This window comes from Lutra lutra, chromosome 13, assembly GCF_902655055.1.
Source record: "Lutra lutra chromosome 13, mLutLut1.2, whole genome shotgun sequence".
NCBI classification, from domain to species: Eukaryota; Metazoa; Chordata; class Mammalia; order Carnivora; family Mustelidae; genus Lutra; species Lutra lutra.
The window spans coordinates 11,703,921-11,729,142 of record NC_062290.1 but is presented as its reverse complement, the minus strand read 5'-3'; the positions used below and the strand labels follow the sequence as shown (position 1 = coordinate 11,729,142).

General features: G+C 37.3%; 1 protein-coding gene across 2 annotated transcripts in view; it reads right to left on the bottom strand.

The window, feature by feature from the left end:
- The window catches only part of CFAP95 (cilia and flagella associated protein 95), a 185,923-nt gene that overhangs the window by 156,266 nt on the left and 4,435 nt on the right, over positions 1–25,222 (bottom strand). For both annotated transcript variants that reach the window (XM_047701185.1, XM_047701184.1), the window contains exons 2-3: positions 24,494–24,609; positions 11,221–11,330 (exon numbers count right to left, since the gene is read on the bottom strand). Coding sequence is in view for 1 of the 2 variants with exons in the window: in XM_047701184.1 (XP_047557140.1) it covers positions 11,221–11,253 (33 nt within the window). In the remaining variant the exon portion in view is untranslated. The remainder of the gene's footprint in view (positions 1–11,220; positions 11,331–24,493; positions 24,610–25,222) is intronic.

Below are 25,222 nucleotides of genomic sequence, written 5' to 3'. Positions count from 1 at the left end.
TGTTCTTCCAATCCATGAGCATGGAATATTTTTCCATTTTTTTGTGTCATCTTCAATTTCTTTCATCAGTGTTTTATCATTTTCAGAGTATAGATCTTTTATGTCTTTGGTTTATTCCCAGGTATATTAGGGTTTTTTTTTAAGATTTTTATTTATTTATTTGACAGACAGAGATCACAAGTAGGCAGAGAGGCAGGCAGAAAGAGAGAGGAAGGGAAACAGGCTCCCCGCTGAGCAGAGAGCCCGATGTGGGGCTCGATCCCAGGACCCTGGGATCATGACCTGAGCCGAAGGCAGAGGCTTTAACCCACTGAGCCACTCAGGCGCCCCTATATTAGGATTTTGATGCAACTGTAAATGGGATTGATTCCTTGATGTCTCTTTCTGTTGCTTCATTTTTAGTGTTATAGAAATGCAGCAGAGTTGATTTTGTATTCTGCAACTTTACTGAATTCATCTGTTCTAGCAATTTTTTTTTGGTGGAGTCTCTCAGGTTTTCTTTACAGAGTATTCTGTCATCTGAAAATAGTGGAAGTTTGATTTCTTCCTTACTAATTTGGAGGCATTTTATTTCTTTGTGTTGTCTGATTGCTGTGGCTAGGACTTTCAGTATTGTGTTAATAACTGGTGAGAGTGGGCATTATTTTTTACTTTAGAGGAAAAGCTCTGTTTTTCCCCACTGAGGATGGTATTAGCTGTGAGTTTTTCATATATGGCCTTTATTATTTTGAGGTATATTCCCTCTAACTCTACTTTATTGAGAGTTTTTACCATGAATGGAGTTGTATTTTGTCAAATGCTTTTTCTGCATTTATTGAAAGAATTATATGGTTCTTATACTTTCTTTTATTAATGTGGTATATCATGTTGATTGATTTGTGAATACCGATTTATACTTGCACCCCAGGAATAAGTCTCACTTGATCATGGTGAATGATTGTTTTAATGTTGCTTGCTATATTTTACTGAGAACAATGTCCAAAATGTTCCTCAGGGATATTGGCCTGCAGTTTTCTTTTTTAATGGAGTCTCTATCTAGTTTTGGTATCAGTGTAATGCTGGACTCATAAAATAATTTGGAGGTTTTCCTTCCATTTCTATTTTTTAGAATTGTTTGAGAAGAACAAATATTACCTCTTCTTTATATGTTTGGTAGAATTCACTTGTGAAGCCATCTGACCCTAGACTTTTGTTTGTTGGGAGTTTTTTGATTACTGATTCAAATTCTTTCCAGGTTATCAGGCTGTTCAAGTTTTCTATTTCTTCCCATTTAAGATTTGGTAGTTTATATATTCCTAGGAATTTATCCAGGTTGTCCAATTTGTTGGCATATAGTTTCTTAAAGTATTTTCTTATAATTGTTTGTATTTCTGTGGTCGTGGTGGTAGTGATTTCTCCTCTGTCATTTGTGATTTTATTTATTTGGGTTCTTTTTCTTTTCTTTTTGATAAGTCTGGCTAGGGGCTTATCAATTTATTAATTTTTTCAAAGAACCCGCTCCCGGTTTCATTGATCCAGTCTATTATTCTCTTTTAGTTTCTATATCATTTGTTTCTGCTCTTATCTTTATTATTTCCCTTCTTCTGCTGGCTTTTCACTTCATTTATTGTTCTTTTTCTAGCTCCGGTAGGTGTAAGGCTAGGTAGTTTGAGATTTTTCTTGCTTCTTGGTATTGCTGTATCCTTCCCTCTTAGAAGAGCTTTTTCTGCATCCCAAAGGTTTTGGACCATTGTGTTTTCATTTTCACTTGCTTCCATGTATTTTTTAATTTCTTCTTTGATTTCCTGGTTGATCCATTCATTATTGAGTAACATGTTGTTTAACCTCCAGGAATTTGTGGTCTTTCCAAATTTTTTCTTATGGTTGACTTCAAGTTTCATAGAGTTGTGGTCAGAAAACATGCATGGTATGATCTCAAATCTTTTTGTACTTGTTGAGGCCTGATTTGTGACCTAGTATGTGATCTGTTTGGGAGAAAGTCCCATGTGACTTGAAAAGAATGTGTATTCCACTGCTTTAGGATGGAATGTTCTGAATCTATCTGGTCCAGTGTGTCATTCAAAGCCATAGTTTCCTTGTTGATTTTCTGCTTAGATGATCTGTCCATTGATGTAAGTTGGGTGTTAAAAATCCCCTACTATTATTGTATTATTATCAATGAGTTCCTTTATGTTTGTTATTGTTTTATATATTTTAATGCTCCCATGTTGGGTACATAAATATTTATAATTGTTAGATCTTCTTGATGGATAGCCCCCTTTATTATTATGCAGTGCCCTTCTTCATCTCTTATTACAGTCTTTGGTTTAAAATCTAGTTTGTCTGATGTAAGTATGGCTACTTTGGCTTTCTTTTGATGTCCCTTTGCATGATAAATGTTTCTCCATCCCCTCACTTTCAATCTGCAGGTGACTTTTGGCCTAAAATGGGTCTATTATAGCTAGCATATAGACAGGTCTTAGTTTCTTATCCATTTGGACACCCTATGTCTTTTGGTTAGAGTTTTTAGTGCATTTATATTCAGAGTAATTCTTGACAGATATGTATTTAGTACCATTTTATTACTTGTTTTGTTGTTTTTTTCTGGACATTTTCTCTTCCTTTCTTGTCTTTGTCACTTCCAATCTTTCCTTTCCGCTCAAAGAGTCCCCTTTAATATTTCTTGCAGGGCCGATTTAGTGGCGATGAACTCCTTTAGTTTTTGTCTGTGAAACTCTTTATCTCTCCTTCTATCAGAAAGTACTATCTAAAAAAAAAATTCTGGGTGCCTGGGTGGCTCAGTGGGTTAAGCCGCTGCCTTCGGCTCGGGTCATGATCTCAGGGTCCTGGGATCGAGTCCCGCGTCGGGCTCTCTGCTCAGCGGGGAGCCTGCTTCCCTCTCTCTCTCTCTGCCTGCCTCTCCATCTACTTGTGATCTCTCTCTGTCAAATAAATAAATAAAAATCTTTAAAAAAAATAAATAAAAAATAAAAAATAAAAAAAAATTCTAAAGGTGCTGAGCCACATCTTAAGTTTCAAAAAGTATCTCTAATGAGCAGCAGATGGGTTGGGAAGAATGTGAGGTGAATGGTATCAGATGCCCCCCCTTATGAATGCCCTAAAGAGGAGAGCAGAAAGGAGGCTGCTAGTTTATAATGTCCAGTGAGACTAGTTCTTATAATTTTGCTAACAGAGGACATTTTGGTTGCTCTTTTTAATGTAAAGTTATGTCCTTTGTTTCATTTACTTCTTTTGAATTGGAATTATACTTGCTTGGCACTAATATTGCAACATATACTCTTTGGTTATTTGCGTTTTCCTGGTGCTTCTTGGCTTATCTTTTTATTCTTAGCCATCTAGCATTATTTAGGAGACGTTCATTTAGAGACAGAATATAGTTAATCTTTGTTTTTATTCTTTTTTTGTTTAAAGATTAATTTATTTATTTTAGAAAGAGAGAGAGGACGTGCATAAGCAGGAGGGGCAAAGGAGAGAGAATCTCGGACTCTGCCCTGAGTGTAGACCCAGACACAGAACTTGATCTCAGGACCCTGAGATCACAACCCGAGTGGAAATGGAGAGTCAGATGCTTGACTGACTGAGTCACCCAGGTGCCCCAATCTTTGTTTTTCAAAAAGGAAGTAAGCCATTTTCTTTGGTTGTCATACCTTAGTTTTTGTCTGGTTACACTGTTTTTCTTTCTTGTCGATGGTTTCTTGCTTTCCTTTCATTTCTATCTACTCTATGGACTATGACTATGCTTTATTTGCTGTAATTCCTATTGACTTCAAAAGTATTCATTCAATTTTTTTCCAGTGGGTGTCCCAAAAGTATATATTGTATTTTTAATTTTAGTGGTTCTTATAAAGCTTTTCTAACATATTTTTAAATTTGTTTTTCAAAATCTGGAATGGAATGACATCTTGATGACAGTGCTGAGAACAAGGTTTGCCATCAACAAATGCTTATTTAATTAGACGGAATTGAAATTAGTTTGTTCTTCAATCTCATTTGAAATTACTTGAAACATGGGATTCGCACAACAGCTCAGGCAACTGAGGGTGAGGGTGAGTTTAAACAACATGGCCTCTGGTAACGCAAGTAAAAAACTTTTCTAAAAGAATGGTAACAAAGCACTGCGAGAATTTCCTTATTATTACTTACTGCTCACTGTTGAGAACCATTGAAGTGCTACATTTTGAAATTAATGTATAAAAATCAGTTCAGTCACTAACAATCAGTCTCTATTCCTGTTCAAACAAAACCCAAGGGAGAATGGTTGGTTCATTTACTTTTCAGTGTCTTTTGCTTTCTTCTTATCTAAACTCCCATGGCAGGGGTACAGCAGTACCTGCACAATTCCCAGGAGTCCTGAATGCCTGCAAGTGGCATCCTGTCCAAGGGCAATTTAATTATCTGGATATATCATCATCAAGTCCTTCGGCAAGTTGCCTGACTTACCATTATGGCACCATGATGGCTTAATTGGGACGGCACAGTCTTAAATTACGTAATCCAAGACAGAATAATGAAAAGCTGTTTCAAAGGCTCACACAGTGGTTACATTAAGGTGTGTGGATAAAACACGATGGCCATGAAGTTATTTTTGTGAGAAAAGCCAGTCATCATTTCAATCTGCCTTCCATATCCTGCCCATATTATTTTTCTAATTGCAGGGTAAGCTTTATAGCTGATCTAAGGATTTGTTAGCATGACTCCCAGAGGCTTCTGGGAAAGTGACCCCTCTCCTGGCTCTCCAGTACTCAGTTTAAGAATATACTTGCATCAGGATGCAGCAGGCTGCCTGCACCAAGAACGATGAATGGGGACTATTCATGCTTCGGTTTACTGTATTGTGTTGTAATGCCTCCTATATTATATTGTGTTGTACTGAGAGGTTGAATATACAAATAACAAAGCCCAGAACATATATAAAAACAGAACTCTGACCTACGGCTTGCGAAAACCTGCCCAGAAGATCAACCAGTCCAGGAAGCCAGGCTGCTATGAGTTAGACCTGCAGGAAGTCTGACTGCTATCTCTAGTGATGGGTCCAGGAAGCCAGACAACAACCATAGTAACAATTGGCCCCAAATGACCAGGCTTTGATTAATGACAGACAGTTTTCCTAATATTTGTCCCCAGCCTGCCTACAACTTCCTCATGTCCACAGTTACCAATCAGGGCATACCTGAAGCCTTATCTTTTTTCCAACCTTCTGCCTGCCTTTGAGTATCTGCCAAAATCCAAGTGACAGTAGCTGGCCCCCCTACTGTAGAAGCTCTGAATAAATGAGCATTTGCTCATTTGGTTGGTCTTTGTTTATTTCCACTATAAAGTTTAAGAAGGTGCTTCTGGTGTCAAAGAAGTGGTCCCCAGCACATCCCCAGGCTACTCTACTAAGAGAACTTATCCAGTCTTATGTGTTTAGTGCTAGATGTAAAGAGAAAGACTATTAACTCTCCAGAAAGACTGGTATGATTCTCACTTGGGTCTTACCATCTGTAACTACCTGCCCAGTGATGAGAATTTCAGAAGCTGGAATCTCCATCTGGCCTAATGTTGCTGACCTCTGTGATACATATCATGACTGTGCTAACTTTCTTTTATATCCTTAAGATAAGTAACCCTGCTTGATCTACCCATGGGGCATGTGTCTGGTCTTTGCCTCAGTCTGAGCTTACAACTGACTTGGTCAAAACAATGGTCATGCACACCCCACATTTTATACTGGGTAGGTAAGAGTTACATATTTTGGAAGTGAATATAAAGATTTCTGTATTCTGTCCCAAGCTAGAATTTATAAATGAATGTCTGCTTATGGTACTATTTCTTAACCTAAGGCCGGGTACCATTTAGGGGAGAAAGGGTAATACATGCGGAGAGAGTAGCATAATAAAGGCAAGAAGGCATGAACATAGAGAGCAATGCTGTGCATCTCCCGGGCCTCCAAAATATGCCATATGGTTTACATCTAACTTCAAATGCAGATACAGCTTCTACAAACAGAGGGATTAATGGAAGGAAAAACTGAAGCAAACACCTTTGCCCTCAGGGAAGCCTTTTCGATACCATTTATTTCTGAGTTCTCGTGAACTAAGGGGACAAGCAAATCTGTGTAGACTCCTCTGAGCTCCCAAGGTATCCCCATCTGAATGCTGTTCTCCTTCATTCCCACTGCACAAGGACCACAATCACATTTAACTCTAAGTAGAAACTTGATCCAGTCCAGATGTCCATTTTTAATCATTTGAGACCTAAGTATGTCAACAAATATTTTCAGAGGGAACATTAGGTAAAACAATCATTTGCTAAATATGAATGTCTAATTCCCTCTCTGCATTGCCAATTCCCTCTTTGGTATTAATCACAGTTGCTAATATTCATGTCACCATCGACAACAGAGCTCCCAATCTGCCAATCTATGATACATCCTTTAAGTAGTAGCAATTCTTTTTTTTTTTTTTAAAGATTTTATTTATTTATTTGACAGAGAGAGATCACAAGTAGGCAGAGAGGCAGGCAGAGAGAGAGGAGGAAGCAGGCTCCCTGCTGACCAGAAAGCCCGATGTGGGGCTCGAACCCAGGACCTGGGATCATGACCTGAGCCGAAGGCAGCGGCTTAACCCACTGAGCCACCCAGGCGCCCTGCAGCAATTCTTTTTTTAACTTTAAGATTTTTCTATCTTATATCCACATGCACTGTAGAAAATGAGAGAAAAAAAGAAGGAAGACAGGAGAGGGATGAAAGGAAGGAAAGAGAGGAGGAGGAAAGAAGGGGAAGTCACGATTAATATGAACACCACTATTAATATTTCAGTATAAAGATTTCCAATCATGTTGATGTTGTTATGCAATCACAACATACATACCATTCCATAACTTTCTTTACTCAATAATATGTTAACATTTTCTACATCATTAAACACTCCACAATGTAAAAGTTAATGACAGGATAACATTTTAATGTTTGGGTAGTCCACACAATGTCTCCTACTGTTAATAATTCATTGTTTCCTATTTTACATTATTATAAGGAATGCTACCACTAACATCCTTAACTAAATCTTTTCCTGCATGCACAATGATTTCCACATGAAAAAAAAAAATGTAGAAATTGAATTTAAGGATCAAAAAGCTAAACACATCTTTATGACTTTTGATCTTTGTACCAAAGAGCCCTCTAGAGGGGCACCTGGGTGGCTCAGTGGGTTAAGCCTCTGCCTTCAGCTCAGGTCATGATCTCAGGGTCCTGGGATCTAGTCCTGCATTGCATCGGGCTCACTGCTCAGCAGGGAGCCTGCTTCCCCCTCTCCCTGCCTGCCTCTCTGCCTACTTGTGGTCTCTCTCTCTGTCAAATAAATAAAATCTTAAAAAAAAAAAAAAAGAGCCCTCTAGAAAGGTTGCAAGAATTTATACTCCCTCTAGCAGTGCAGGAATGTGTTCATTTTTCTGCATGCTCTTTATGTGAATATTATACTTAAAGAGGTCATTTTCCCCCTCTTTGTCCCTTCTTGACTTTCTTCCTCTTGCCAACTGTTAACACAATAATGCTCCAGAGTTTTGCTAAAAGACAGGTATGTTTGTCTTACCCACATTTTATCACAGTGCATCCCAATCTGAAGAATGTGACTGCCAGCCTTTCCAGGATAGATCAGACACCCTGGAGGAAAAAGCTGTGTTAAAAAAAAAAAAAAAAAAAGCCAGAAAAAAGCCTGGAGGTTGGGGTGGGAGAGGGAGTAACAATGAGAAAAATGAAAATTGGTCCTTGTGTATTCATCTGGGAATGACTCTAAGTAGAGCGGTAGGTGATGAAATGAGAAAAGTAAATCAGTGTTTTATACCATCTTCTGGATACAATGTTCAGCCTAAGCTTTATCCCTGAACACCAGACTTACATATTTAATGACCTGTTTTGAGATTTACACTTGTTTTGTTATCTCTTTCATAGCTGCTACCACCAACATACACTCGTTAGAAAAACCTATTCATCCTCCAAAACATATACAAGCAACAAGCAAGCAAACGCGCATCAGCAGGGGGGCTCAGGCAGAGACAGGGAAGCAGGCTTCCCACTGAGCAGGAAGCCCATCGCCAGGGCTTAGTCCCAGGACCCTGAGATCATGAACTGAGCCGAAGGCAGACACTTCACCAACTGAGCCACCCAGGCGTCCCATGACTATAGATCTTAATTGTTGTTTCTGTTCCTACAGTCCGTTCTGCACACAACAGCCAGGGGACGATAGTCACATTATGTTATTTTCCAAATTAAAATAATTTAATGGCATTCTATGACTCTTCGAATAAAATCACAACTCCTTATGTGGCTTACAAGCCTTTACTCATGAGTGGGATCCTGTCTACCTCTCCAACACCATTGGTACCATTTTCTCCAATCCCCAACACACTGCACCGACCACACTGGCATTGTTTCTACTTCCACAGCACGTTGAGTTCTTTTTCACACTAGGTCTGTTGTTTTTGCTGATCTACCCCTTGATCACTCTTCTCATTTTTTGGCATGGGCAGCATTTTTCATCCATCATGTCCCACTTCAGAAAGAGCCACCCCGACTACCTTCCTAATGTTGGCTTCAATCATCAACCCATTTACTGCCCATCACACAATCCTGGTTTTCACCCTTTGTTAGAAAACCAAAACAACTTTGTCTCCTTGATCATTGCCTTCTCTAAAGGTAATCTCTGTGAGTCCAATAACTTATTTTGCACTGACCCACTGTACCTCTAGCACCTAGCAGAATGCCTAGCACATTGTTGACCCTCAAAACACTATTTCATGAATAAATAAATGGAAGATATATTCATAATCAACTAAAATAATATTTTCTTTATGGTAACAGATTTTATCATATGCACATTTACAGTAAGCCAAGGAGTTACTTGATTTTTAAATATTTTTTAATTTGATGAAAAAGGAGTATGGCATTGTTTAGTCTAAAATCTATTTAATTGTTATGTCACTGGAAATTCAGTTTCTACCATTTTTCATTATTATAAACAGTATTACCATATATAAACTTGAAACTGATATATAATCATTTAACTTCTTACTAAAGTGGCTTTTTTAGATCAAAATCTTTTTATATGTTTCATGAAATTTTCCTGTGAAAATACTAAATGAATTGATTCTCCATCAGCAGTGAACTGAAGTTCTTAAGTTCATATGGTATATATATCAGATTTCATTCTGTCAAGAGGAAAAGAAAGCCTAATGGAAACTAGTTAATATGGGGAAATATCTCATTTAACAAAGGACCAATGGTAGAGCAGTTTTCAGGATTATTGATGAAATGTCTTAATAATGTCATTCTTCGAATTTGCCCTCAGGCTGACTCCCTTCAGGATTACAAAATATCTGAAGCAGTTCTAGGATAAACATCCCAGCAAGACCATAACCAGAGGCAGAAATGAGTCATATTCCCTGGTGTCCCCCTCCTCAAATGAGGAAATCTCTCCCAGAAGCCTTATCGGAGGCTGCCTTCAGGTCTCATTGGCTGGGAAATGGGTGACATGCCCTCTCCTAAACTAGTCACTGATAAGGAGCATGGAACTGCCAGGAAGAGTAATAGTGACAGCTAAGTCTTAAACCAGTCTGGATTTTACCCTAGAGTAAGCATGAGCTTTCTGCCAGTAAGGAAGAAGTTGAAGTGGGGTGGCTCTTCGTAGGCAATCAATAGTATCCAAGAATACTGAATATTAAAATTAAAAAACTCTTTGACAATTTGATGAAAAGCTATTAATTAACAATGCATTTATTTGACTACTAAACTGCATTAACATTTTCTCTTATGTTCTGCTACCTTTTTAACTCCTTTGGGAAGTCTCAACTCTTCTTGGTGGCAGGGAAAAAAAGGAAAAGAAGAAGAAAGGAAAAGGAAAGGCTGATAGGCTGACATCATTACATCTCAAATTAGGTTACAAAACCCACCTCTTTAGGAGAATTCACTCTATGATACCAACTCCATACGTTTCATCCAAGCACAGTGACTACTCAGCAGGACGGGGGACAATATGAATCCACAAAACACTCATTATTTGCACTAACCACAGCAACATTAGCAGGAGAATCCATAGGGCTGCAGCTCCCAAGAAGATTCTTTTTTTTTTTTTTTTTAAATTTTTTTATTTTTTTCAGCATAACAGTATTCATTATTTTTGCACCACACCCAGTGCTCCATGCAATCCGTGCCCTCTACAATAAGAAGATTCTTATATTGTACTGACAACCCAAGACCACCCTGTTGTAATTTCATATTATAATCTGTGCTCCAGATCTCCCAAACTTGTCTCCAGACCTTCCGTTAAGGTAGAACAAGTTGGATTACACCTAGTTTCAGTTCCAGTTACTCTCTGACTTGTTTTCTTATAGGTTTTCTATACCATTAATTTAAGGAATATCTGATGCCATTGAGCATGGTACTTACACAGTTTATTCTGGTTGGGCCATCAGATTCATTAATTTGAACTCCAACAATAAGCATGCTTCAATCTCTCCCCATCCTTCCTCACTTTCCAACATTTCAATTTTAGTTACTAATTAAATATATTTTATTACACTAACGGAACAATACTTTTCCTTCATTTAAAAAAATATTTCCCTTTGAACAATAACACCTAACATGTTCATTGGACAATTATTGGGTTGTTCAACATCTGTTTATTGATATATGAGCTATTTATATACTAAAAATATTGATTATGTGTCATATAAATTCCCAAGACTTTTCCTTTGTTTTTCAAACTTAATGTAGTAATTATAGATCTATAATCTAGTCAGTCTTATTTCTTTATGTTTTCTGTTTTGGGTGACATGATTAGAAAGACTTCCCAATCTGAGATCAGGCATGTCCACTCATTTTTTCTGAGGATCTAAGCCTTTTGACTTTATAGTAACTGTCAGACTTCATTTATGTATATAATTATATATTTAGCTAATGAAAATCTTTAAATACCAACAAGACAATTACTGGCGCAGTGCATTAAAGTTGACAAGATAAATGAGGTCTTCCATGCAGGAGATTGTCCTACTGACGGCATTCTTCTCTCTCACGTTTGCTCCCGGTGGATGATATCATGCTCACTCACAGGTACTACATCCAAAGCAATCACCACCAAATCAAGATTTCAGGCCAACATGTAAAGAAATTCTCCCAGCCCATGAGAAGTAGGAGAAAATCAAAATCAGGAAGAAAAAATTGAGGCGTAGGGCAAAAGTACTTACCAGGAAAGGTGAACGTTGTGTTGGCTCGATCATTCAGAAGCAAGGGGTCAGCTCCATTTCACTAATTTTCTGCTTGCTCTCGTCAAGTTCAAAGTGATTCTAGGTATAATCTGTCATGGCAAGAAACATGGATACTATTCAGAACTGAATAAAGAACTGTGGGGGAGACTGAAGAAGGAAAATATTCATGGCTTTTTCTCAAAATGTGTATTGGTACTGAAATCAGGAACCAAGGCTCTCATAACAGCTAAAGAGTATACACTTACTTAACAGTCATAATTACAATTCATAGACTGAATTGAAAGGAAGGGAAAGATGTTCAAGAATCATTTCCCTAAGTATGTCTTAAATATCCACTTTTTATATAAAGAGATTGGTACATTACTGCTATTTAAAGAAAAACTATCCTCTATTTGAAATCAAAACCTGAAAATCAAAAATCAATTAGGCTTAATTTTCCAGAGACAAACCAATGAAGTTCTTAAAATATTCTTACACATTACTCTGAGGATTTTCTTAGAAATTAATTTAAAAGTGAGAGAATTCAGGGCACAGGTGTTTAGGGCTGTCTTATTGGTTTTTACTGAATTATTGACTTAGACTGGTTTAATCTTCCATGTGTTCTGTAAGGGGAGGCACACAGGACATTGTTACTGACTACTGAACATTAACAGATACTTCAAATCAGTTGAAAAGGCTTGACCAAGCAAAGGTAGCTAGAAAGGGACAGAATTAGAACTGGAAATCAGATTTTCAGATTTTTATTTTGGCATTGATTCTACTCTGCTGCTCTTTTTACAATAAAGTCATTTCCTAGGATTTTATACTAAAGTTAAATGATAACAGATTTAAAACAATTTCAGTAGATTGCTAATATTTGAGTGCAAAGAATATAAGGTTGAGGAAATGAGGAGAATCACAGAAGAAACAAGTTGTCATCATACTGTTTCATTTAATCAGTATGGCTTTGAGCCAAAAAGAGAAGAGGACCGCTGTAAAAAACTGACGTGTGACATCCAAAATCCTAGAAATGGCTATCCCAGACTAAAAAAACCTGACTTCTAACCATTTTGTTAGACGAAGGCATGCAGTGGGTTGTGAAGCTCAACAGAAGAACATGGGCTCTGTCAAGAAGCTGACCTGGGTTCAGGTTCGGCTCTGCCACTAACTCATTGTGCGGCTTTGGGTTAAGCCACTCAGCTAAGCCATACTTTTCTCATTCAGATAATGGAGAAAAATAAAGCAGCCATTTCATAGGGTTGCCAAGATTAAATGTAGCAATATATGTAAAGCATTTAGCACAGTGCTAGGTACAAGGTAAACACAGTAACAATCCCTTGCTGTGGTTTTGTCATAATAAGGAGCACAGATAGTTCCAAGAGGCTGCTTCATGGTGGCCCAGGAAAGACCCAGTTCTAGAACCTGGAATCTTTCTTTTATCTACTTCCTTGATCTTGGATCAGAGAGTAAACCTTGAGGTTCTATCCATGGTGATCACAGAATTCGGAGGCAGAGTGAGGTCTGACTCAAATATGCTGTGTAATCTTGAAGCAGCAATTTCATTTCTTTGAGTTTCATTCCTTACATGTGAGTTGAAGATACCAGTAAGATTTCAGCAAGCAGTTTTGAGGGCTAAGTAAAATAGATGGGTAAGAGATGGTATTTTTGCATAAAAGCCTGTGTAGACTCAAAAACCCCACACGATCTGAGTTACAATTATTCATCATACCACCTGCAGATGTAGAAGTGGTATTACTACCAGCAGAGTCTCCTCTTCTTATTTTCCTAACAGCTATCGCCTCTTCCCAGGGCAAATGAAGGCTTCCCTATTTTGACCAAATCATGTTTGTTCACTGGACATAATTACTTGGGATTCTGAAATGTCATGGTGGTTCTGGCTTTATGCACTAACCAGACCATTAACAGCCACTAAGCTAAGCACCAGTTCACAATCCCTGAACACCTCAAGGTTATAAGATCCACTTCTCAATCCTCTTTGCAATCCTGGCACAGTCTAACGTTGGGAATTAAGTCCAGAAATGGTAGGTTGCGTCAGGCTAGAGGAAGCCTTCAGTCATGAGCAAGAATTTGGATTTTTCTTAAATGGGTGATGAAGTGTGACTGAAAGCTGTTAAGTATAGAATTGCCAGCCATTTTGGGGTACTAGAAAAATCACTTTGGAAGCTCTGTACAGGTTAGCAGGAGGCTTGGCCTGGAGGTATGAACTGTGTAATCAACATCATCGAGAAAAGGGGAAATATGCTAAGAATTCTGCCCAATACGGAAGGCAAGTATTGAAAATAACCTTTCAAATGTTTCCATCAATATCCTTGACATTTCAATGTAATTATGTTTATTATTATTATATAATACCTAAACATTATTGAAATATTAGAGAACACAGAGAAAAGGCAAAAAACTAATTATCTACCCTACAATACCCAGAAATATTTTGGAGTACATGAATCATTTCAGACTTTTAATGTGTGTTCTACGTATGGAGAGAGAGAAGAGGGAGGAGGAGAAACCTGACATTAAGATATATAAAAACATGGGGTGCCTGTGTGGCTCAGTGGGTTAAGCCTCTGCCTTTGCCTCAGGTCATGATCTCAGGGTCCTGAGATCGAGATCCCCACCAGGCTCTCTGCTCAGCGGGGAGCCTGCTCCCCTGCCCCCGCCTGTCTATCTGCCTACTTGTGATCTCTGTCAAATAAATAAATAAATAATCTTTAAAAAAAGATGTAAAAACACTATAATATATCAGGAAGAAAAGCCAGAAATAAAGGTGATATATATGAGGAATCATTCTTGTGGGAGGAGGGTATCAACAGACAGTCTAAAATTGATACTTATAGGGAATAAGCCTGACAATGGAAGTGGAGTATATAGTAGCCTTTGTTTTTGTTTGCTTTGTGTGCTTTTATATATCTTTTTTCTGGCTTTATTGAGACACAATTCACATATAATATTGGGTAAGTTTGAGGTGTACAATATAATTATTTGTATATATCATAAAATGATTACCATGATAAAGTTAGTTAACATGTTCATTACCTTATATAGTTACAACTTGTGTGTGTGTATGTATAATGACTTTTAAAATCTACTCTCAAATTTAACTATCGTCACCATGCATGCTTCATGTTACCTCTCCAGAACTTACGTATCTTAGAACTGAAAGTCTGTACCTTTGACCGCCTTCACCCATTTCCCCCACTCCTAGCAACCAACAATCTATTCTGTTTCTAGGATGTTCCATATATATATGCCATATTTTATTCATTCATCTGTCAGTGGACATTTAGGTTGTTTCCATGTTTTGACTATTGTAAATAATGCTGCAATAAACATAGGGGTACGGATGTCTCTTTGAGAAAGTGGTTTGGATATATACTCAGAAATGGAATTGCTGGTCATATAGTAGTTTTATTTTTAATTTTTTAAGGAACCTCCATACTGTTTTCATAGTGGCTGTACAAATTTAAATTCCTACCAACAGTGTACAAGAGTTCCCTTTTCTCTATACCCTCTTCACACTTATCACATCTTTTTAATAACAGCCATTCTAATAGATGAGAGTGATATCTCATTGTGGTTTTGATTTGCATTTCCCTATTAGTGAAGCTCAGTACCTTTTCATGCACCCATTGAATATCTTCTTTTGGAAAAATATCTATTCAGGTCCTTTGCCCATTTTTAAAATTGTTTTGTTTTGCTATTATATTGTATGAATTCCTTATATTTTTTAGATATTAATCCCTTATCCAATTTGTGGTTTACAAATATTTTCTCCCGTTTTGTAAGTTGTCTTTTCGTTTTGTTCATTGTTTCCTTTTTAGTCCCACTAGTTTATTTTTGCTTTTGTTACTTGTGCTTTGGGTGTCATATTGAGAAAAAGCATTGCCAAGACCAATGTCAATGAGCTTTTTTCCTATTTTCTTCTAGAAGTTAAAAAAAATAAAGCCCACAGGAAAAAAAAATTAGTAATTCCATAGACTACAAAAGGGCTCATTACAGGTTGTTTTCAGTTCTCCCACAGTATATTTAAGATGTTTCATCATGTAAAAGCTAAGTTAAGTACAACCTTTTCAGAGATATTCTATTACATAAAGCAAGATATTCTAGAATTTGTACACATTTTTTTTTTTTTTTAAATGCAATGCTAGGGGCTCCTGGGTGGCTCAGTGGGTTAAGCCTTTGCCTTCGGCTCAGGTCATGATTTCAGGGTCCTGGGATCGAGCCCTGCATCAGGCTCTCTGCTCAGCAGGGAATCTGCTTCCTCCCTCTCTCTCTCTGCCTGCCTCTCTGCCTACTTGTGATCTCTGTCAAATAAATAAAATCTTTTAAAAAATAAAAAAAATAAATGCAACACTAGAAAGGTAATCTACCTTTTCCTGGCTATAGGGAGAACCATCCTTAGGCACACTATTTCTTAACCCCTCTGAATGGAGGGATATCCACAGATAATAAGAGCTTTATCAGTGTTGCAATACGAAGCCAAAAATGTAAGTCAAAATATTTAGCAGTTATGTGTTTGTGTTCTTTATTAATACATATTGTTCCTATTAAGACTTCCCCTTTGCTAGGACTCTTCCAGACTGAAGACTGAGCTGCTTTTTCGTGCATGATTCTCCATATGGCATAAAGAACTATGTTCAAGGGGTAAAATTAAGCCATCTGTGGTGGTGTTCATATTCTTCTTTTAAACTGGTTCTTTTAATGGTAAATCATCAGAATATACAAACATATTTCACCTTTACTGGATTTCTTCACCACAACCAAAACTGTGTGTAACCTGCACTGGATGCATAGTCCTTCTTACTTTTTATTTGTTGATGGATTTAGATGACCACATAGTCACTTCTCCTTCAAAAGCAAAATGCAATAATAGTAATTAGTAATATCATCAATTCTACATCTATCTCCTTCAACAGGAAAGCTGAAAATGCCATTGCAGACTTTTACATGTTTTTTCTTCCAAATGATTTCTGTTAAGTCCTGGAAATGAGCAACGAAAGATGGAATTATTAATTCCCCATTTATCACCAAGGTGATGAAGTTGTCACTGCTGAGAAATACTCAAGGGAACATAATGCATACAAGACCATGACATTAAATAAAGCCACTCAGAGAACTAACATAAAGTAGATAGTCAATAAAAATACATGTTGAATGAATGAAAGAATGAATGGATAAGCACAAGAAGTTGAACTGAGGTTCCTGAATCGAGCTTTTTATTTCCCTTATTCATGAGAAAAAGTGGGTGTTTTTTTTTTTTTGACATTTCAAAATGTTGGACTGTTATAGTAGATCTGCAAGACAATTACAAAAGGTATAACATTCACATAATGGGGATATCAGAAAGGGAAGAAAGAGTGAAAGGAACAACAGAAGATAGGTTTGAAGTAACGATGGCCAAAATTTTTTCAAAATTAATGACAGATAGCAAGCCACAGATCCAGGAGGCTCAGAGAACACTAAGCAAGATAAATACCCAAAACAAAACAAAACAAAACAAAACAAAACTATATCTTGGTATATCATATTCAAACTGTAGAAAATCAAAGACAATGACTACGTCCTGAAAGAAGCCAGAGGACAAGGGCACCTGGGTGGCTCAGAGGTTAAGTGTCTGCCTTTGGCTCAGGCCATGATCCCAGCATCCTGGGATCCTGCCCCGCATCAGGCTCCCTGATCAGCAGGAAGCCTGCTTCTCCCTCTCCCACTCCCCTTGCTTGTGTTCTCTCTCTCTCGCTTTATCTCTCTGTCAAATAAATAAATAAGAATCCTTAAAAAAAAAAAAAAAGGAAGAAGAAGAAGAAGCCAGAGGACAAGACCCACCCTACCTGTAGAGGAGCAAGGATAAGTATTATATCAGACTATTCTTCAGAAACCACACAAGAAAGATAAGAGTAGAGTGAAAGAGGCTCAGTGGGTTAAGCCTCTGCCTTCGGCTCGGGTCATGATCTCAGGGTCCTGGGTTCGAGCCCCGCATCAGGCTCTCTGCTCAGCAGGGAGCCTGTTTTCCCCTCTCCCTCTCTGCCTGCCTCTCTGCCTACTTGTGATCTCTGTCTGTCAAATAAATAAATAAAATCTTAAAAAAAAAAGAGTAGAGTAAAATATTTAGTGTTGGCGGGGGGTGGGGGAGGACGGGGACAACAATACCAATCTAGAATTCTGTGTTCAGTCAAAGTACCCTTCAAAAGTGAAGGAGAAGTAAAGACTTTCTTAGATAAACATATATTGAGGGGATTTGTCAAGTTAAAAGAAGTTCTTCAGGGGCGCCTGGGTGGCTCAGTGGGTTAAGCCGCTGCCTTCGGCTCAGGTCATGATCTCAGGGTCCTGGGATCGAGTCCCACATCGGGCTCTCTGCTCAGAAAGAAGCCTGCTTCCCTCTCTCTCTCTCTCTGCCTGCCTCTCCGTCTACTTGTGATCTCTCTCTGTCAAATAAATAAATAAAATCTTTAAAAAAAAAAAAAAAGAAGTTCTTCAGAGAGAAGAAAAATGACACAGGTCAGAAATTCAGATCTACATAAAGCAGCAGACTTGGAAAAGTCACAAATGAGAGTAAAATCTTTTATCTTTCTTATTCTTATTTGATCTAACAGATTAACAGTTTGTTCAATAAAATAATAGCAACAGTATATTAGATGATTATCATGTTTAGGTAAGTGAAATGAATAACAGCAATGGTAAATGGGGCAGGAGGAAAGAATTAGGAATACGCTGTTATGAGGTATTTGAAGCATTATAAAAACAATTTGTCACAAGCAGACCTGCCATACAAGAAATATTAAAGGGAGTCCTTTTAGGTTGAAATGAAAACACACTAGACAGTAACTCAAATCCACATGAAGAAATAAAGAGCACCAGTAAAGACAACTAAATGTAAAAACAGTATGGGAAAATGTAAAATCAGTATAAATATATTTTAAATTTGGAACTCTTTTTTAAATATCTCCTATCTGATTTTAAAAACAACTGCATAAAGGAATGATTATAATCAGTGTTGATGGGCATACAATATATAGAGATAAAATATGTATGATAGTAACAGCACAAAGAAGGAAGGAGGAGTGAAAATATATAACAGCAAAGTTTTTGTACCCTACTATAATTGTTTTTACTTTGAATTATATTGTTATAAGGCAAGATTTTAATTGTAATCCCTAAGAAACTCAACAAAAATAAAACTCAAAACAAATACACTAAAAAAAAGATAGCTAATTAAAAGGTAAATCATATGTATTTAATACAAAAGAAGGCAATAATGGAGGAACGGGAATAAAAGGATGTAAGACATAGAAAAAAATAGAAAAATGCAGATACAAATCATTCTTTATCAGTAATTACATTAATGTAAACTGACTATTATCACCAACTAAAAGGTAGAGACTGGAAGAATGGATTTTATTTTAAAAAAACACAACCCAGGGGCTCCTGGATGGCTCAGTGGGTTAAAGCCTCTGCCTTTGGCTCGGGTCATGATCTCAGGGTCCTGGGATCGAGCCCGGCATCGGGCTCTCTGCTTGGTGGGGAGCCTGCTTCCCCCTCTCTTTCTGCCTGCCTCTCTGCCTACTTGTGATGTCTCTCTCTGTCAAATAAATAAATAAAATCTTAAAAAAAAAAACACAACCCAATTCTATACTGTCTATATACAAGACACACACTCTAGATTCAAAGACATAAGTTGAAAGGAAAAGGATGGGAAATGATACATGACACAAAGGGTGTGGAAAAGAGAACTAGAGTGGCTACACTAATATCAAGAAAAAACAGACTTTAAGACAAAGTTTGTTACTAGAGACAAAGATATTTTACAATGATAAAAGGACTGACCCTCAAAAAGATATAACAATTATAAACATATATGCACCTATCAACAAAGCCCCAAAATACACGGGGCAAAAACTGACAGAATTAAAAGAAAATGACAATAATAGTTGAAGAATTCAACATCCCATTTTATTTTTTTTAAAGATCTATTTTATAGAGAGAGTGCATGTGTATGGGGAAGGGGCAGAGGGAAAGGGAGACAGAATCTCAAGCATTCTCTAAGCTAAGCACAGAGTCTGGCACAGGGCTCAATCTCAGGACCCTGAGATCACCAGCTGAGCTGAAACCAAGAGCTGGACGCTCAACCGACTGCACCACCCCGGCATCCCCAACATCCCACTTTAAATAATTAAAAGAACAACCAGTCGGTGGAGCATGTGATTCATGATCTCGGTGTTATAAGTTTGAGCCCCAGGTTGAGTGTAGAGACTATTTTAAAAAATAAAATCTTAAAAAATTTTAAAAAGAATGACTAGAAAGAGGATCAACAAATAAACAGAACACTTGAATTAACACTACAAATCAACTGGACCCAATAGATACCTATAGAACACTTTACCTAACAGCCACACAATACATATTTTTCTCAAGAGTACAAGGAACATTCTCCATGATAGATCATTATATTACTCCACAAAAGAGGTCTCGATAAAGTTAATAATATGAAAATCATATAAAGCATGTTCTCTGTAACAAGACATCAGTAACAGAATGTTACTGAATGTAATGACATAAAACATAAGTAGCAGAAACTGGAAAAGTCCACAAATATGAAGAAGTTAAACAACACACTCTTAAATAACCAACAGATCAAAGAAAAGGGAAATTAGAAAATACCCTGAGATGAATGCAAATGAAAACAGAACATGCTGAAAACTTAGGGGATCCAGTTAAAACGGTGCTTAGAGGAAAACATATAGCATAAATACCAATATATATTAAAAAACTCATCAATAACCTAAACTTCCATATTAAAAAAATTATAAAAAGTGGAGAAAGTTAAATCAAAATAATCAGAAGGAAGTAAAGATTAGAGCAGAAATAGGTAAAATAACAGCAAAACAATACACAGATTCCCATTCATTTGTCTATTGTCTATGGCTACTTTCAAGCTACAACAGTAATGTTTAATAACTGGAACAAAGACCATACAACCTCACAAAGTCTAAAATACCTTCTATTTAGCACTTTAAAAAGAAGTTTGGAAGACTTCTGGTTTCAGTTCCAACAAAAGAGCTTGGAAGTCATCACTCCCATCTTTACAACAAGATGAAAGATGAACAAATTGAAACCAAAAGCCTTTTCTTAGACCCATCAGAGAATTAAGATCACAGGGCAGACTGTCACCCAGAAATCTGATAGACAGTCAAACACAGAGAAGCACAGCTGAGATCAGATTACCTAGAGCAAAAGATGCTGGAGTCTTAATCTGCTATGAATACTTCAGTGATAAACTTGACAAATGGTTGGAAGCTGAGCGTGACTGAGAAACTCCTTGAGGACCCAATCTTAGGAGAACCCAAATGAATTTTACCTCAAGGAACCCTACCAAATTCTCATGATAATGACCCCCAAAATACCTGCCCATTTTAGTCACAGGGAGGGGTTAAGTAACCATTTTTAAATACACCCAAAGCATTCTCTGTAGTAAAGCCCAGTGCTCCAAGTAAAATGATGTTACTAGACCCCTGTATCACCTAGGGAAGGGCAGTTAGCCAACTCCAGCCCCTCTCCCATTTAACCTAACAGGAAAAAAAGCAAAAAACTAAGGAGTACTTCTGGAAGTCACACCCCAAGGACTCGTATAATTATGAAATAAATAAATATGAAATAACTCCTCTCCCACAACAGCTTAGCACTATATCAACAGGACTCCAGTATGATAACAGTGGGTTATAAATGCAAGAGTGGGAAGACACAGATTCTATTTAAGAAGGAATTCTTAGGGAAACCTAAGACAACAGGGGAGAAGAAAATAAAAGTACACCTGAGGAAACTGAATCCTTGGCAGCTACAGCCGTAACATGACATACAGCCCAGCTCCTAACCATATTAAGATGAAACCTCTCATTTAAGGCCTATTTCCCTCTGTTTCAATTATCCCTTGACCATGTCCAGTTTTCAACAAAAGATTACATGGCATGCTAAAAGGAAAGAAAATAAACAAACAAAAACACCCCACAGAATCTGAAGTGAAAACCTAACACCAGAACCTGATTTGGTGAGGAAAATGTTCTGGATCACACAGTGGTGATGGCTGTATGACCTTTTAACTATATTAACTTTCTGGTATTTGTCAAAAAAAAATCTGGTATCTGTTAAAAATGGCTTTTAGAAAAGCCTTACATATTTATAACTTTTTCCAAAAGTCTTTTCTTTTCAAAAGTCCATCCACACCCACACAATTTGTGAAAATAACATAATAGAATAAAATAAATCTATTGAAATCACAACAACTGAATGGTAAATTTTAAGAGTTATGATTTTCATCGCATAATTCTTTTGCTACCCATAACATTAACAATAAAAGAGCAAACGTATTTTCTTTTCTCCATTCAATAAATATATACTTAATGCCTACTTCATGTAAGAAACTGCACTATGTTGTTTGGATACAAAAATGAAGCTTACAATCCCATAAAACAAGGCAATATAGAAAAGCAAAGACTACACAGAGTACAATGGAGTTGAGTTTAAGAATAGAGGAGAGCATTTCTGGCTGGGTGATCAACGAAGGTTTCATAGCAGAAGCAGCACTTTAACTGGGCCTTTAATCATTTAACAAATGTTGAAGGGCTTATTATGGTCAGGTAATATGCCAGGTGCTAGGAAAATAAAAATGAAATGGATTCTCTCACTGATGTGTATGTACAAATATGTGTGCTAATTTACATATGTATGGATAACTAAACCAAGTATAAAGTAAGGAAAGCACTCTTGAAGAATGAGTGGATGTCATCAAAGAACCATAAACCCCTTCAATGGCTCCTTATGGCCTTTCAGAGACATTTCAACCACAAAAATATGGCCTCAAGGGGTGCCTGGTGGCTCAGCGGGTTAAGCTTCTGCCTTTGGCTCAGATCATGATCTCAGGGTCCTGGGATACAGCCCAGCATTAGGCTCTCTGCTCAGCGGGGAGCCTGCTTCCCCCCCAACCCCACCCCCCGTCTGCCTCTCTGCCTACTTGTGATCTCTCTCTCTCTGTCAAATAAACAAATAAAATCTTAAAAAAATATATGGCCTCAAGTTTTCTCGTGAATAAGCCTCTGATTAAATTCCTGCATGACTTCATCCACCACTTTATTGCATCAGTACTCTGTGTTGGCTATTCCATCCTCTCCTATTTTCCCCATCCTTCTATTCATTCATTTAAGTACTGATTTAGAGCCCCACTATATGCAAGGCAACATACAGGGGTACTGCACCACACAGGATAAACAGTGTTCTAACCCTTGTGAAGCTGATATTCTGTAGGATAAAGATACTGAACCAATAAGACAGCCGTTAATTACATCTGACATATGCAACAAGAAAAAAAATACAAGAGTCTATGAATATACAATGATAGTCTTAGTCTTTCTTTCCTTTGAGGTATTTGACTTCATGATTAGTGAGTAGTAAATATTCTACAGTCTTTGGTAAAAACATATAAGACAGAGAATGGAAAATAAACCCTTAAAACATTCAGGGGACTGCTATCATAGTGAAGTTGCTAAAATTTCAGCCATCTGGGGCACATCACAAAATTTTTTTCACCAAAGTCAACGCCAAGTTGTTTCACGTTGTATACTCCACCACTGAGAAAGAGACATATGGGTCACTTTGGATTCAGGAGGCAACAAATACTCTATTTGAATGTTCTAGTTTGAGTAATTTATTGAGTAACTCATAGTTTTCAATGGAGCCCAGAGCTTCCAGGCAAGCTGATCTTGGGCCACATGACCAAGAAGACCCAATGGTAGGGGGAAAAATCATGGCAATACCCTTAGAGTTTAGGGAAAAAAGCCTATTCCTCTTCCACTGATGAAGATTGCCCTTTTGAGAAATAGTTCTAGGCTTGCCGCTGGGCTCCCAAGACTGAATACCTGAGCCATGGGATCCCAGACAGCCACGCAACAGCAGCTGTCATGGTGAACTGCCCAGCGTAGTGCAATAAAAACACAAAGGATACAGAAAGGGAGAAAAACTGGAGCTACGCAATCATACTCATAGTTGACGTTCAGGTAACAGAAAGATTGAAATCACTTTACTACCACTGTCAGGTCAGTAAAAGTTACTAGCTTGCCTTCCTTCAATTCCTGATACATTCCATGTAGGCTCCTTTCTTAGAACCTTCACACACATTGTTTCCACTGCTGGTGAGGCTCTTTTCCAGCTTTTCATAGGGCTGGTTCCTTCTCATCTTTCATGTCTCAGCTTAAATGTCACCACCCAGAACAGACTTCCTGACCACCCTGTCTAAAGCCCTGTCCTTACCGCCACACTGTTATCATCTATCACCTTACTTTCTTTTTCCTTTTTGTGCCATGTGTTACAATCTGCTGTTACATATTGTCTGTTTATTTGAATACTGTGTATCTCTTCCATCACACTATAAGTCCCATAAGAAGGCAAGAATGATATCTGCTTTCTTCACCATTGTATATCCTACAGTTGCACAATGTCTTATACACTGTAACACTAAAGTTCGTGGAATAAATTAGTACAACGCTTGGACTCTCATCTTCTCAAGAGCGGTATTTGGCCTTCTCCTTCTATAAACCCAGTATTCCATCTTTCACACTGTCCTTTTTGCACACCGATGGTGATTTGGGAGACCTACCATAGAAATTAAAGTGCTTAAAGTCAGGACAAATTGGGGAGTTACTGTTGGCATTTTCTTAAAACTAAGACTATGGGAATCTACTTCTCTATAAATGTTGTATTGTAAGTTAGAGCATAGTTCAATATTTAACAAAGAAGGCTCAGCATTTCCTATGGGTGATTTTGACCTAACGTTAATTTTGACGAGTCTCACCACTGCCTTAAAACATGCAAACAGGACAAAAAGGAGAAATAATGTAAATTTTTGTGATAAAATTTCTGAGCTGAAAAATTAAAGTGAGATGAAAGAAAGGGAGGTACAGCTTTGTCTTACTTTTAGGCAATTACTGAAGAAGTCTCAGACTCAACCTCTTCTGTAATCAAAATGAAACTTTTACTAACTTTCTAAATGTTTAGTTATGATTTTTTAACCTAACTCTATGGTTTTTATTGTTGTGATATTTATACTAAAAAATAAATAAAATGTAAAGCAGAAAAGAGCCCTAAGAATGTATTCATAATTGGGAACTTCTTCATTTCATCGTCCAATGGAAGGCATATTACCAAGAAAATTCCTACAACAATCTGACATCTTCAATACATGAGAAACAGTTATCGCAGCATGGAAGCATACCTATCTCCCCAGCTGTTTCCGCATGCAGGTCCTGGACTGGCTCTTTTTCTCTGTGTTTCTCTCAGACGTTTTCTTCTGTTCTTTTCTGAAGATTACATCATAGGTCTCTTGGGCCTCTGTGGTAGGAAGGAAGAAGAGGGCAAAGCAAAAGGATGACATTTTCAAACTATCAAATGTCAAGAAAAATATCACTTACTCAGCAACAAAAACCTTATTATTCAACTAGTATCCTCACTTCTGTATCCTCAGGGATCCTAACATCAGCATTAACTGGTCATTTAAAGTCATCTTCATGATTAGCTTCTTGATAACAATTATCAAACTTGTCAGGTTAAAAAAAATTCACGTTTTAACTAGGAGACTACAATTGCAGTATAATAATTTTCTTTAAACTGTTTTAGATTTTCATATTGATAGTATTGTTAGTCTTGGTTTACTATTGTTTTACTCATAATGTTTTACTCATTACTCATAATGAGGCTTTCTTTATCCACAGAAATAAGTCATAATTTATATAGTGCTTCATAGTTTAAAGATGAGATCATATGCATCTTCTCCTGTTTATCTCAACAATTAGAATAATGAAGGGCTAGCAATAACAACTAAGTGGAAGAATAGATGGCATTTGTACTCATGGTTTTGTAACTTTTAAAAAAGTAGTACTTGATTGTCTATGAAGTTTTGTTTTGGGGAAAATAAACCCATACACCAAGGCAAAGGGTATACCAA